General features: G+C 47.2%; 1 protein-coding gene across 2 annotated transcripts; it reads left to right on the plus strand.

The window, feature by feature from the left end:
* The first annotated feature begins 5,385 nt into the window (after positions 1–5,385).
* Positions 5,386–14,897, plus strand: C1GALT1C1 (C1GALT1 specific chaperone 1). Of its 2 annotated transcripts, XM_081179061.1 has the most exons (3): positions 5,386–5,519; positions 8,850–8,931; positions 13,414–14,897. In XM_081179061.1, exon 3 carries the CDS (start codon positions 13,430–13,432, stop codon positions 14,378–14,380), a length of 951 nt encoding a protein of 316 aa, XP_081035187.1. In that variant the 5' UTR covers positions 5,386–5,519; positions 8,850–8,931; positions 13,414–13,429; the 3' UTR covers positions 14,381–14,897. The 2 variants fall into 2 exon arrangements, with proteins under 2 accessions (XP_081035187.1, XP_081035188.1); XM_081179062.1 differs by lacking the exon at positions 8,850–8,931 and having other exon boundaries at positions 5,401–5,519.
* Positions 14,898–16,124: the final 1,227 nt, after the last annotated feature.

The raw sequence follows: 16,124 nt of genomic DNA on the forward strand, positions 1-16,124 counted from the left end.
ATTTTTAAAAATAGAAATGTGATAATGAGAGAGCCATAGTCTTGTGACACTCCAGCTGTTAGTGAACCATGACTCCCATTGCCCTTGACCATTGCCTATGCCACTGGGCTTGATTGGTGCTGGGCCTTTTCGGCTGTGGCTCAACATCTGTAGAATGCTCTCCCCAGGGAGGACCACCCAGAACCGTTGCTGACATCTTTTCGGGGCTAGGTAGGCTTGCCTTCCCCCCCCCCCCCAGGCTTTTGCTGAACTGAGCTGATTTTGTTCTACTTAGCTCAGTTGGTAGAGCAGAAGACTCATAATTTCAGAGTTGTGGGTTCAAGCTTCACACTGAGCAAAAAGATTCCTACAATACAGGAGGTTGGACTAAATGACACACAGGGTCCCTTCCAACTCTACTGTTCTATGATTCTACAGTTAGTGTGCTACCAAGGCTTCCTGTGGCTTTTATGGAGGGTATGTGTGTGTTGTCTATATATATATATGCATTTGTGGGTAGATATGAACATGTGTGTGCATATGTGCATGTATGTGTATTAATGAGTTATAGGCATATGAAAATATTGACATTTTACAGGAACTTTTTAATGGTATGGTGTATTTATGTTTTTAAATTTAATTCATTTGGGGAATGTTTAGGCAACAAGCAATCATTTGGCCTCACAGCAACTGGATGGGTATGGGCCATATATTCCCTGTCCCAAACTTTGACCTTCCTGGGACATTATGGACTCCTTCAGGCCAAGTTCGTTTTTGCAGTTTTTGTAGGTCCTCTTCTGCCCACCTCATAAAAGGGAAGGCGGGAGGTCAAATGCCAACCAGCAGTCACAGACATTTGCTGGAGAGAGATAAATGCCTAAGTATTTGCCTGGACTGGTGTGTCGCCATTGGTGTGTCGCCGAAGCCATGAGCAATCCCTCCCTCCCAGTGCTGCAAGGAGACTTGAAAGAAAAAAGTGTTGAAAGCACTTTGCAGACTGCAAGGTTCTACTGAAAGGATTAACAAACAGAAAGTTCTACAGAAATGATTACTGCTTGGAACATTCAGAGAATACGCCTTAACGCCATCTTGGTAGTCAGAATAACCCCAAACTAATTGGTAGTTGTTGTGAGAATGAGCTCATATATGTTTATATTCTTTTGCTTTGATCAATGCTGATTTTCTTGCTTTGATGCTGTGTTTATCTCCGGGTGCTGGGCTCTAGGTCGTGAGACGGGAGCAGCTTTGGACAGTTGCCACCCCTGACCTCACTGGCCAGGTGTGCTGGGAATTCCTGGCCAAAGGGATATGTGTTGCTTTTTAAATGAAGAATGTATGCATGTTTGCTTGGGTGCAGGCAAGGAGATGTATGACTCTGTACTTGATACCCTTAGTTGTGTTCCCCTAGACATATTATCTTAGAATTTTAAGGTTGGAAAGGACCCTAAGGGTTGTCTAGTCCAATTCCCTGTTGATTTAGATGTATGCCTACTATTCCTCTGGCCACCATCCTACTTCTTGACTAAGATACAAAATGTTGTTCATGTAAACACAAATATGCCTATTTGTTATATGCTTAGATACACCCTAAAAAGAAAGAGCTAAGAACCACAAGAAACAAAAATCAGCACCCACAACAGCTGAGCTATTCTGCCCATTTTGTTTTACCCAAAATCTGGCAGAACAAACGAGCTTTGCTCTTCCCACACACCCTGAAGGTCCGGAATGAGGTCCATAAATGAACTTGATATATCTTGGAGCTGTAACAAAAAGCCTTGAGTTTTGCTGCTTGAGGGTGTTCTAACCTCCTGTTTTTTTAAAAAAATGCAAAGCAGAGCCCTGTATCAAGGTTTTAACAATTGGTGGATCACAGGATCTCCCCTATACCAAGTCAGATTATTCTTTTATAGTAAACATTTCTATGGTGCTTTCAAGTGTTTAATACATTTTGTGTACATTGTGCTCCTTGCAGCAGCCCTGAAAGGCAAATCTGGAATATTATGTCCAAATATTACAGGTGGGGGGGGTGGTCAAGGCAAGTAGTATCTCATCTGACTGGCAGCAGTTTCCAGCATCTCAAAGGACTTTCTCACCACCACAACCTGATCTTTCTAAACTTGGCTGTGCTCAGTGCAATCTCTGAAGCCCCTTCAAAATCTCCTGTACCTTACCTTGGATTAGTGCTGCACTGCAGCACCCATTCCTGCCCCTCTCTCCCTCCTTGACTGTTGAAGGGCGGCAAGGTGTGTGGCACATAATAAGAAACCCTATTTTGATATTCCTCAGACTTAATACCTGGATTCTAAAAGCATTTTCATCCATCTCCCCTTCAACACACTTAGAAACATACACCTATTTAATTTTTCTGCCTGGCAAAAGAAAGAAAGAAAAAGCTCCATTTTACTGTTCATATTCAAAGATTTACAAAATTATATCCTGCTTTAGAACTAGAGCACATTATTGTCTTAGAAATGTAATAATTACTGTTATGGATGGTTTTCTCGAGAGGGGAGAAAGGAAAACAGAAGCTTTTCAAGTTAGATTTGGATGCTTTCACTGTTTAACATTTTACGCTTTTATGATTCTATGACTTGTCTGTGGTTTACCAGATTAGATATGGCTCATGGCAGTAGCCAGTCATTCCTCTGTTGCTTCAAAGTTATCAGTGAACCTCCTCCTTCAGTTCTTCTGTGAACTGGGAGGGCATCATAGACTCCTAATGCTATTAATCAGTTAGAAAGCTCACTCAGATGCCCTCTTAAATAAATATTTAGCTTCAGCTCTTTTCTGTAATCTGCTCCACATTACATGAAAGAGAACTCTAGGAGAGGTGAGACCAGAACAGTCTGCTGTTTTCTTGACTTTTGCCCAAATATAAAATGTTAGTGAAACTATTGTAGATAGAAGAGATGAAGACTAGCTTGAATGTTATATGTGTGCCTATAGCTTCAGCCCTCCTGACATTTCTAAACTACCTCTCCCAACATCCCTGGTCACTGGCTATGTTTGCTGAGGCTGATGGGCTTTGTGGCTCAGCAACATCTGGAGAACCAAAAGTTCCCTACAGGTGTAGTCTGTGGAGCCATTTATGACATCTGTTTCCTTTGTTATATTTGCCATTAAGGCAAATAGCTTAATTTGGGCAAGATACTGATATTTAAAGAAAGCCACAGTGGCATTTTGTCACATCCTTCCAACAAACTGGTGTCATTGGATGCCTGCTCCTTGGTGCCCAGATCACTCAAGGTGGGGAGGGGAATGGCTATCCAAGCCTTGGATTAAATGACAATGGACAATTATCTCCCTCTGCTCCCTCAATGCACCATTCTGAGGGTTCTCCTGACAGACACACACACCAATTTGCGGGGGTGAGAGGTTGAAGCCCGGAAGCCTGTTAGTTACATTAGCAGAGGTCCTTGTGTGGGCTTCTGCTAGCTAGTGGGACCACTTAGCTGAATCCAGCTCACAAGGCCTGCATGACTTGTGACCCACCAGGTACTTGGCAGCAGCCAGCAGAATGTAAGAAGATCTGTTCTTTGTCTACTCCTGCTTGCTTCTAATGACAGAAGTCAACCAATGTCTTCAGGAAGCTCACAAGCAGGGCATAAGCACAATAGTCTACCACTGCTGTTGTTCCCAGGCAGTTTATATTCAGCGGCATATTGTGTCTGAAGCTGGAGGTTCCATATAGCCATCACAATACTGTATTTTATATACAGTATTTGTATAATGTTGCTGTACACCACCTTGATATGTTTTATAGTAGGTGGTTGATGCATATGTTTATATATACGTAACAGCACTAGGTGATCCAGCTGGAATTGGGCAGTGGCACATCAATAGATCAGAATCCACCTGCAACCCCTAATATACGGGGCAGGGAATGAAGATGCCTGGGGCAGATGACTGCATTTGTATTAGGAGCATTATCATGGCCATCGCTTGGTATCTCAAGGAGGCTGCTAACCAGGCAGAGCAATATCTGAGAGAGGAGTTGACGTCTATGCTATCCATTGCAGGGAGGCAAACTGGCTAGCAGATAACGAGGTCCAGGGGTAACAGATTTCACAGTAGACTCAGTCTCTGAGCAGGCAAAGGAGCAGTTCCTTTTCAAAGGCAAGGCCCTCTGCACATGTTCATCAACTCCTTAAAGGTAAAGGTAAAGGGACCCCTGAACATTAGGTCCAGTCGTGACCAACTCTGGGGTTGCGGCACCCATCTCGCTTTATTGGCCGAGGGAGCCGGCCATGTGGCCAGCATGACTAAGGCACTTTGGCGAACCAGAGCAGCGCATGGAAACGCCGTTTACCTTCCCACAGAAGCGGTACCTATTTATCTACTTGCACTTTGATGTGCTTTCGAAATGCTAGGTTGGCAGGAGCAGGGACTGAGCGACGGGAGTTCACCCCGTCACGGGGATTCGAACCGCCGACCTTCTGATCGGCAAGTCCTAGGCTCTGTGGTTTAACCCACAGCGCCACCTGCGTCCCTCATCAACTCCTTACCCACCCTTTAGAAATAAATAAAAATGATTAATTCTGCTTTGTGGAAAGGAACTCTGCACGTACTCAGAGATACCCAAACTCAAATGAATTTCTACATAGTGGGAAGGAAATCTGCACGTCCTACAGATATGCAGGCTTGGGTGAATTTCTACATGGCTGGTAGGGAACTCTTCACATGCTCAAAGATGCATGTGTACTTGGTGGAACTGAACTGTGCACATGCTCAGGCATATGCAGCCCTGTACGAGGCAGTTTTATTTAAATGCAACATGTTTATTTCCCCTCCCTTCTGTCGAGTCGATTTAAAGACGCCACGCCCACCAGGATTGTTGCTCCTGAACTGTTTCCGTGGCAACACCGCTGGTGAATGAGGGAGAGGCAGCTGAAGCGTCACAGTCTGGAAAAAGAAGACGCATGCGCAAATAAACTGGCACGCGGGAAGGGAGACTCGCGGAGTTAGACCGTTCCCAAAGGGGTCATAGATTTAATGCCACTGTAGCAACACTTCCGGTTTCCCAATACAAATAAATACTGTAGAGGAGATAAATATTGTAGTGGAGAGTTTCTTAAGATTTGGACCTGGATTCATATTATCCCTCACTAGGCGACCCTGAGTCAGCCACGTTCTCATGCAAAACGCGGGAGGGGAAAGTTCTACCCACCTGGAAACTGGAATGAGAATGTCCAAGCTGAAATAAGACTCATTTCATATTATTATTAAATAATAATATTATTAGATTATTATTTTAATATTTTAAAAAGCGCTCGAGTGAGTACCGGAAATGATAAGCGTGCACAGAGAGCTCTTTTCTTTCTACCTCTAAGAGCCTAGTTGCGTCACGCTGTCTCCTCCCAAGCCCTCCCTCCAGAAACGCGTCCGCGTGGGGGGCGTGGCCAAGGCGGAGCTGCGGGTTCCACCATAGAGAGAAAGCGGAAGCGGATCCGGTTTTTCTTCCTAGAGCGGGAGGGGGGAAAGTGGAGGTCGGTGGTGGTGGCTTCTCTTGGCCCAACTGCTGCTATTGCCAACCTACCTAGGTGAGTCTTACGAGGTCGGGGGGGGGGGCCTCCCCTTCCCTGATGCAGGGACACTTTTAAGCATTTGTTAATTATCATGGCATTCGCATCCCATCCTTCTCCCTCCTTTCTCTCTCTGTTTTATCTCCACAACAGCCCTGCGAGGTGGGCTAGGTCAGGTTAGGTTGAGGGATATGGTTGGCAGGCCTAGTAGGCCTCGTGGCTGAATGGGTAGATATTCATATTCTTTCTGTCCCTGCTTTCCTGCAAGGAGCTTGGGGCAATACAGCCGTTTCTTTCCTCTTTCTCCCCCAAACCTCCATTTTATGTTCATAACCACCCTTTGAGGTAGGTTTAAGCTGAGAGAGACCATGGGTTTCATGGCTGAGTGGGTGATGGCTTGGGGGGAGGGCGTTATTTAAAACAAAACCAAAACCCTAAACTGCTCTTCATCCTGACAAATTGCAGAGAGCTTTATACAATAATTGGCAGGCTGGAGAATAGTAATAATACAGTAATAAGAATGCAATGTCACATCCCTGTAGAAAAAGCGAGAGGCTACAAATTATTATAGCACTGCAAAGCAGGCAACAGTCAGTTTGAAATGTCTAAGCAAACAATAATCATGTGAGCAGGTGGCAAAAAGATTGTGGTGATTATTCAAGTTGAACTTCCTTATAAAGGCAGGGCACCACCACAAATAAAGTCTAAACACAAGTATTTTGCCTCTCTCCCCCCACCCCACCCTGGCCACCACCACCCACCACCATTCCTCGTTTTGATGCTCTGTCTGCTGTACCACATTGTCTTTTTCTCACCCTCAACCCTCATTTCACTGGCCTCCTTGAAAGCTTTGTGCATGTGTGCATCCGTTTAATGAGCTGAACAAAGGGAAATGTCTTATACAAAGTTGGTCCATCTAGGTAAATATTCTCTACACTGGCAGGCAGCGGCTGTCCAGAGTTCAAGACAAGAAGTCTCCCAGCCCTACCTAGAGATGCTATTGAGGATTGAACCTGGGACCTTATGCTTTCAAAGCAGATGCTCTCCCACTGAGTCACAGCCTTTCTAGGACTATACCACACACATTCAGGCTTATTATTGAGGCACAGATGCTGCACGAAGACCAGATCCCAGCACAGGGCTGGATGATGCAAATTGCCTAAGTAGGAGAGAGGGAGCAGGGAAGGGGGTGGATCATCTCTATCTTTATGGCCTTGATTTTACCCAAAAAAAAGGAGTATATTCGCACACATCTGCTTTTGAAACTTTTAAGGCTGCCTTAGGACACTGACAACAAAAGAGTGGCCTGTGAAATGAATGCCAAAAGCAGCCTTCCCCCAAACTGATGTAGTCCAGATATTGCTGGACTCCAGCCTCATCAGTCCCAGGCGCCATGGACTATGGGCAAGGATAAATGAAGTTGTAGTTCAAAACCTCTGGATGGCACCAGGCTGAGGAAGGCTGTTCTAAGGCATCAAGCCTACCAGTATTTATCTTGCTGCTGCATACCATGTGTCATGTTTTACAAGGGCTTCAGTCATCCTTACAACAACTGGGCAAGAGAGGTTAGTATAGGTGTCCCCATATTACAGGGTGGCAATGAGGGGAGCCAAGAGAATAGGTGCTTGCCTAAGATCACCTTGTGAACCCACAGCTGTTCAACCAACCAAGATTTGAACCAGCTAGGGACTTCCTACTCACACTCTCACCCACTAGACTACAGTAGCTTTCTAATGCAGTGATAGGCACTGTGGACCTTTGGGTCTTGTTGAACTCCAATTCCCATCAGCTTCAGCTAGCATGGCCAGTGATCAAGGATGATGGGAGTTGTAGTTCAGCAACATCTAGAAGACCACAGGTTCTATCCTCCTAACTGCAGTGTATTTAGATTTTAAATACAAGGGTGGACTAAAAAAAGGAATTATTAGTTACATATCACTAAATACGAAAGGAACGCGGATGGTGCTGTGGTCTAAACCACTGAACCTAGGGCTTGCCAATCAGAAGGTCAGCAGTTTGAATCCCCATGACAGGGAGAGCTCCCATTGCTCGGTGCCAGCTCCTGCCAACCTAGCAGTTTGAAAGCACGTCCAAGTGCAAGTAGATAAATAGGTACCGCTCCGGTGGGAAGGTAAACGGCATTTCCGTGCGCTGCTCTGGTTTTGCCAGAAGTGGCTTAGTCATGCTGGCCACATGACCCGGAAAAAACTGTCTGTGGACAAACATCGGCTTCCTCGGCCAGTAAAGCAAGATGAGCGCCACAACCCCAGAGTTGTTCGCAACTGGACTTAACTGTCAGGGGTCCTTTACCTTTAACTAAATATAGAGAAGGAAAAAAGTAGCTTCTCTTCTCCCACTCCACCAGTTTGACACCCAACAGTGTTGTGCTGATTTCAGCTGAAGACTGAATAATCTATATAATTCTTCCTTAGGTCCTTTCCTGCCATATGCACAATATCTAATTTATCTTCAGTCTAGAGGAACAGTCATCCCCTAGTGCAAATTTCTATCTTACTGTGTCCAGAAATAAAGAACATTATTGTACAGTGGCTTTTTGCTGCTGCAACAGCATAGTTAAAGGATAACTAGGTAATATTAAAACAAAAAGTGTGGGCATCTGCTATTGGTATATTAGCTTCACAGCAGCTATGCTCTGCATTTTTTTGTCCCTCAGAATGTACTATGCTAAGGTGAAAATTATCTAAAAGACTTTCATGACTGGATAAACCTAGAAATTAAGTTGATTTATTTGGAGCTGGAGTATCTTGTCTCATAGATCATAGAATTGTAGAGCTGGACGCAAGAACGCCTTTGTCTTGCAAGTTAGTAATGCTGTTCAGAACATTATATAGTTCTGCCCATATATGTTGGCCAAAGAAAAGAATGTTGACCTCTGTTCCATGTTCAACTGTTTCTAGATTGGGCATGTTGGAACTATACCTTTGTTCCTGCTTTGCTTTTCTCTACTCTGCTAGCTCTGCTGGTGGAATTTTCTGCTGGCGTGTCAATTAAGTTTTATCAGTGAATATGTCATACCAGCACTGTTGCTCCAGATCTGCCAAATTCTGCCACTTCCTAAAGCCCCTCTGGCAGGGTGACTGCAGTATAGGGTTGTGTCCTTCGTTTGCTAACAGTTTTCTGTCACTACGTTTCTCTCCTGTAAACTCCTAAACAGTAGGTGAGAGATATGTATGCCAGAGAATGATCATTGTCTTAAAACATTGATGTATAAATCCCAAATGAAAACAGAATATATACTTTGGGCTGCCTGGCTGTTTTGTGGTGGGAGCTTTCAGATTTTTATACAGCGCATAAAATTAACATGCCACACTTATTTTCTTTTTCTAGTGCTATTGATTTTTTTTTTTCCTTTTGGAAAACCGACCTACTGACCAGATCACTGTGTGACATCAGAACAAAGATCCTTCAGGTTTGTGGAAATAAGTTTACTGAGTGATATTCAGCTACTTCATAATCAAGGTGGACCTACTGAAACAATGGTTTTGAGTTCAGTTAACGCCACTGATTTCAGTGGGTGTGGTCTGAGTATGATTGACATTGAATAACACTCCATACTTCCCACTTGCAGGTACTTCTAGTGGTTGGCCAGGTTAGGCTCTACCAAGTGGGAGCCAAAATCATGCCTTTCAACTCTGGTTCTGAGTGGCTAGAAGGCTGCCCACCCATCTGTGCACTCCTCCACTGCTCTGGAGAGCCAGGCAAGGCATGCAGGCTGCTCTGGGCACCTCCATGGAGGAATTTGGTTGCTGGTGTGGGCCACCACAGTGGGGGGCCCTCCCCAGTCGGCCAGCTATTAGAAGTGTGAGTGGAGTGCCCAGCAGAGCTTGGGGAGGAAGAAAGACAGGAAGAGCAGGCAAGAGTTGCAGGAGGAAGAAAAAGGAAGGAAGGAGGCAGAAAGGAAAGCTGAGAGTGGCAGGCAGGTAGATGGACAGATGGAGGAGACACAGGAGGGGGAGCAGAGCAGATCCAACCCTGATGGCCACAGAGGAAGTCATTGGCAGAGAGTGGAAGATGACGAAAAGCAACCTTTTTGAGTTTCTGGTCAATGGTGTCGCCTGGCTCAAAGGCACTGATACACCTCCTTCCCTAGGGTGCTGGGTGGTCGGCGATACAGCTGCTTGCCAAGTGCACAAGGGAGCCTAGGTATGCCTCTGCCCACTTGATACAAGTCCTCTTTCCCCCACCACCACCACCACCAGCATTGGTAGAGTTTGTGGAATTTGTTAGAGTGGTGGCTGCTTAGAAGCTTATCAGGGTTGCTCACTGAGAAGACTAGTAATGGAAAGCAGGCATTCCCAGAATGACACACTGCCTACCATAATCAATATTTCCCCTGCTGCATAGCTGCAGGAGAATGTTTGGTATGTTCAGTTCCATGCTTGCAGGTGACAGGTCTGCAGGATCTACCTTGCATTTTACTAGAACTTTGGAGACCACTAACCAGAACCGCACCCTACCCCTGGAGGCGTGTGGAGGCAGATCCAATATAGTGGCTCAGGAGGCAAGGCCAGTTATCTGCTGCACCCTATGTGCAGCACATATATATGGTGACCTAATCTCCCCAAGGTGAAGAAGGGTATTTAAATATAATTAAAGAACAGTTCAAGGATATGACAGAAAAGCTACTACAGTTGCAATAGTGCAGCTGGTTCCTATAGTAAGCCCCACTGAACGGTTTGGAACTTAATTCCAATTAAACATAGGATTGTGCTGCAAGTAGCTGTTAGACTGTTGCTGGTATAATGACCACTTTTTCCAATTAAGAGGTTATCTTTTATCACAGTTTAGCCAGAATGTCTTTGTCAACAAGCCAGCATGAAAGGCTCTCTCTTTCCTCATCCTCCCTTTCACAGAGATACTAGGATTTTATGTAGCTATGTCATTCTCAGAGTATGCCAGTTGAAATCAATCAACTTGTCTTATTTTAGTCCATTGATTTTTGTGGCTCTACCCTGAGTATGACTTTAGTTGCATATAACCACTAGACTCCTGCACAGGAAATATCATCCTACTTTATGCTATGTTATGAGTGTTTGTTCCTTATCACTCATGGGAAAAAATATCATGCTAAACCTCCTCTTCATTTAAGCACTTGAAAGCAACAGCTCCCTTCTAAGATATGACACTGAAGCTAGAACATTTACAAGATTCTATTAGATTCCCTCATGTCTTTTTCTGGTAGACCAGGGGTAGTCAACCTTTTTAATACCTACTGCCCACTAATGCATCTTTCTTTATGGTAAAATTTCCTTACCGCCCACCAGTGCTCAATGGAAGGAGGATTCAGCTTGTGCCGTAGAATCCCCACCGCCCACCTAGAATCCTGAAATGCCCACTAGTGGGTGGTAGGGACCAGGTTGACAATCCCTGATGTAGACACTTTGTCTGTTTCACCTAGTGTTGTCTCCTCTGACTGGCAACAGCTGTTCATCATCTCAGGAGGCCACTGTCCCACCTGCTACCTAACTGGAGATGCTGGCTAGTATTCAGTTTAACACTAAGTAACCATCCCATCATTTACACTTGCACAATGATACTTCAACACACACCAATCCCCACCATGCTCTGGGTGGGTTTTCCTAACACTCCAGAATACAGTGGTGCCTCGCAAGACGAAATTAATTCGTTCCGCAATTCTCTTCGTCTTGCGGGTTTTTCGTCTTGCGATGCACGGTTTCCCATAGGAATGCATTGAAAATCAATTAATGCGTTCCTAGGGAAACCACCTTCAGGCCAGGTCCGGGGATTTGGCGGGCGGCATTTTAAAATCGCCCCGGACAGCGGAGGACTTCTCCGCTGTCCGGGGCGATTTAAAAGCCCCTGGGAAGGCAGGCAGGGGGGAGCAAAGACTTTCGCCCCCTGCCCGCCTTCAGAAGGTGTTCCCACCCCCCCGCCCGGCTTCGCAGCAGCGCTACGAAGCCCGGCAGCTGGGGCAGCTGTTCCCGCCCCCCTCCCCCCTTCGGAACATCGTTCCGAAGTGGGGCGGCTGGGGCAGCTGTTCCCGCCCCACCTCCCCACTTCGGAACAGGGTTCCGAAGTGGGGCGGCTGGGGCAGCTGTTCCCGCCCCACCTCCCCCCTTCGGAACATCGTTCCGAAGTGGGGCGGCTGGGGCAGCAGTTCCCGCCCCACCTCCCCACTTCGGAACATCGTTCCGAAGTGGGGCGGATGGGGCAGCTGTTCCCGCCCCACCTCCCCCCTTCGGAACATCGTTCCGAAGGGGGGCGGCTGGGGCAGCAGTTCCCGCCCCCCCTCGCGGATGGGGCAGCTGTTCCCGCCCCCCCTCCCCCCTTCGGAACATCGTTCCGAAGTGGGGCGGATGGGGCAGCTGTTCCCGCCCCACCTCCCCACTTCGGAACATCGTTCCGAAGTGGGGCGGCTGGGGCAGCTGTTCCCGCCCCACCTCCCCCCTTCGGAACATCGTTCCGAGGTGGGGCGGATGGGGCAGCTGTTCCCGCCCCACCTCCCCCCTTCGGAACATCGTTCCGAAGTGGGGCGGCTGGGGCAGCTGTTCCCGCCCCACCTCCCCACTTCGGAACATCGTTCCGAAGTGGGGCGGATGGGGCAGCTGTTCCCGCCCCCCTCCCCCCTTCGGAACATCGTTCCGAAGGGGGGCGGCTGGGGCAGCTGTTCCCGCCCCACCTCCCCCCTTCGGAACATCGTTCCGAAGTGGGGCGGCTGGGGCAGCAGTTCCCGCCCCACCTCCCCACTTCGGAACATCGTTCCGAAGTGGGGCGGATGGGGCAGCTGTTCCCGCCCCACCTCCCCCCTTCGGAACATCGTTCCGAAGTGGGGCGGCTGGGGCAGCAGTTCCCGCCCCACCTCCCCCCTTCGGAACATCGTTCCGAAGTGGGGCGGCTGGGGCAGCTGTTCCCGCCCCACCTCCCCCCTTCGGAACATCGTTCCGAAGGGGGGCGGCTGGGGCAGCAGTTCCCGCCCCCCCTCCCCCCTTCGGAACATCGTTCCGAAGTGGGGCGGCTGGGGCAGCTGTTCCCGCCCCACCTCCCCACTTCGGAACATCGTTCCGAAGTGGGGCGGCTGGGGCAGCTGTTCCCGCCCCCCCTCCCCCCTTCGGAACATCGTTCCGAAGTGGGGCGGATGGGGCAGCTGTTCCCGCCCCCCCTCCCCCCTTCGGAACATCGTTCCGAAGTGGGGCGGATGGGGCAGCTGTTCCTGCCCCCCCTCCCCCCTTCGGAACAGCGTTCCGAAGTGGGGCGGATGGGGCAGCTGTTCCCGCCCCCCCCTTCGGAACAGCGTTTTAAAATGCTGGGGGTCGGCAGCGAACGCTTTGCTCCCGCCCGCCAGCATTTTAAGATCGCCTGGGGCAGGCGGGGGGGGGAAGGCAGGCGGGGGGAGCAAAGACTTTTGCCCCCCGCCGGCCTTCAGAAGAGGTCCTCTTCTGAAGGCCGGCTGTGGGCGAAAGTCTTTGCTCCCGACCGCCAGCATTTCCCTATGGGCTTTCGTCTTGCGATGCAAGCCCATAGGGAAATTCGTCTTGCGAAGCGCCTCCAAAACAGAAAACCCTTTCGTCTTGCGGGTTTTCCGTCTTGCGAGGCATTCGTCTTGCGGGGTACCACTGTAGATTTGGGGAGGATGCAAGGGAGAAAGAGGGGGCGGAGTCCTGTTGCAAGTGTTAAATCCTTGCACTTAATGCTGCATTGGATACAAGCCACTGGAACTTTAACTCAAGCCATTGTGCACACATGGAAAGCATGTGCTGTGCTCATTGAGCTATGGTTCCTTGGGAGAAAGTCCTGCCATACTCAATGCAATTTACTCCTTAGTGTGTTGAGGATTGCAGCCGTAGTTGGTTACAAATTCAGATGGGGTATCTGTTTGTATATGTGTTTTCCAAAATGCATGTGTTTCTTCCCCACCTGCCCACCCACCCAGATCTCTCCTAGGAAACATGATTTCCGAAAGCGGCTCATTTGTGAAGGGCATGATGCTTGGAGGGATTTTCTGCGTCTTGGTCACTCTTCTAGGACACATTAAGATGGGCCACAGCACTACGTCTCACGAGCACCGCCATCTCCAGGCTCCCAAAAAGGAGGACGTTTTAAACCTCTCTGAGGACGAGCGCCTGGAATTGAGCCAGAGCATCCGTGTGTATTGCATCATCCTTGTCAAGCCAAAGGATCTTGGGCACTGGGCAGCTGTTAAAGATACATGGAGCAAACACTGTGACAAGGCAGAATTCTACAGTTCCGAGAAGGTCAAAGTCTTTGACTCTATCGTGCTAAACACAGATGACATGTGGTCAATGATGAGAAAAGCATACAAATTTGCATATGAAAACTACAAAGATGACTTCAACTGGTTCTTCCTGGCCCACCCTACCACATTCGCCGTTATTGAAAACCTAAAATATTTTTTGCTGAAACAAGACTCGTCCCAGCCATTCTACACGGGCAGAACGGAGACATCTGGAGACTTGCAGTATGTGAATGGGGATGGGGGAATCGTCTTAAGCATAGAGTCACTAAGGCGGCTTTACAAAGTTTTTGAGGATCCGGACAAGTGTCCTGAACAAGGGGGCATGATTTGGAAGCTCTCTGAGGATAAGCAGCTAGCTGTCTGCTTGAAGTACACTGGGGTACACGCTGAGAATGCAGAAGACTCTGAAAAGAAGGACATCTTCAACACCAAGTCAGTTGGTTCTCTCATTAAAGAGGCCATGTCAATTCACCCAGATGAGGTGGTGGAAGGCTGTTGTTCAGATATGGCTATCACCTTCAGCGGATTAGCTCCTAATCACATGCACGTTATGATGTATGGAGTTTACAGACTCAGAGCATATGGGCATAGCTTTAACGATGCCTTGGTTTTCTTGCCTCCCCCAGGCTCTGATAACGATTAAGACTTGTTCCTCAGGAGATTGTATGTGAAGGGTGTAAAAGGTGTAGTCTTAATGTATAGTATCCTTCAGCAAACAGCATGTACATAAGCTGACCCAAATTTTGTATTTGAAGGTAATGATGTAACTACATGTTTTGCACAAACTGGTTTTATAATCTTTACAAATGGGGAAAAGGGGTAGGGGCTTAAAAACAACAACACTCTCTTCTAGAAATTTGAGTTGTTGCCTTCTGAAAAATTGTTCAAGGTTTCCTTGTCAACAAAAATCTCTAGTGGGTATATAAATATTTAAAATGAAAAATCATCCTCAGTCTACCGTAAATTAAATCTATTTTTTGCAGTTTTGGGGTTTGTGTGTCTTCCATCCTTTCATAGTGGCAGCTTTTCAGGCCCAAAGGGGATGGAAAAATACAAATGCCTTTAAAACAGCCTTCAGTTGTTTCCTTTTGACTTGGTGGGATGGGAGATGAGGTCAACCTTATTGTTTGTTTTTAAATAAAACTTTTCTGTTCTTGTCATTCATGTAAAAATGTGGTTAAGTACATACTCCATTAGGCACCCTGAGGCTACTAGTCCCCATCGATATGCCGGTTCTTACTGCTAGACCCCCTTCAGAGTATATGTGGCAATGCAGATAGATGCACTGAGGGGGCAGTGGGTAATGAACGCAACCTAGGGGAAACCTCAAGTGTAGGAGTCAAATTTGGTCCTCTAGTCTAAGGACTCTTCCCAGGCCACAACTCACTTGATCCATCCTTTGAGTATTCTTCCGTGAGTGGGATGCATCCTTGGAACTGTAACAACTTACTTGTCTGGATGGAGGTGGGCAGGGTCAACATCTCTGCCTTGTAACCTACTGAATAGCCATCTATTGCTCTACCCACTTTTACTTCTGGCCTCACAGGTTGCTGATAAAAGGAATGAAGCTCATGGGCTTTAAAAGTTTATCCACTGCAGTTTCATGTTCCCAAGCACTACTGCATGCCTAGTAGACTGTTCTTTTTCCTTTTAAGCAACAGGCTTAGGGTATCCAGAGCTCCAGTTCCACTAGTGCAAGAGACTTCTGCTTGCGGATCAGAATTTCCCCCTCCTTTCCTCTCCCCTGCAGGGCTGGGGAACCCTCTGGAGCAGATTTTTGGGGCACATAGGGAAAGGCGAGACAAGGTCCATTGCATGCACAGAGTTCTGATCATGGAGCACTGGATGCAACTTGCAATTACTATCATTGTTTCTGAAGCTTTTCAGTTTCCAAATAAATTAGGCCTCTGGAGTAACTGCTGCCTCATAGAAGTCACTCTGGAGTTGTGGGTGTATGTTTTGTTGTGGTTCGCAGCTTTTTTAAAATTTTATTTTCATTGTTTATAAACTGCTTTCACCCTAAATGATCGCAATAATAAATAAAAATACAGATTTGTGTTTTTAAAAGAACTAATAAGGCAAGTTCAAATTCAATAAGCAGGTGTACAAATTACTTAAAATGCCTGCTAAAATAGAAATGATTCTGGCAAGCGGCTGAAATTCAACAGGGAGGGAACCTGTCTAATGTCAGGGAGGAGGGAGTTGGGCAAAATCAGAATCACACCGCTGAATGTATGGATCCTGGTGGATAAGCCACTAACAGAGGCCCCCTCAAATATCTGAATGACAGGGCAGGGATATAAGGAATCAGCCAGTACTTCAGGTAACCAGGCTTTGTAAATTCATAGAAGAACCTTGAACTTGCCTCAACAAAATATGGGCCAGCA

Source organism: Podarcis bocagei (assembly GCF_964188305.1).
Source record: "Podarcis bocagei genome assembly, chromosome: Z".
Lineage (NCBI taxonomy): Eukaryota > Metazoa > Chordata > Lepidosauria > Squamata > Lacertidae > Podarcis > Podarcis bocagei.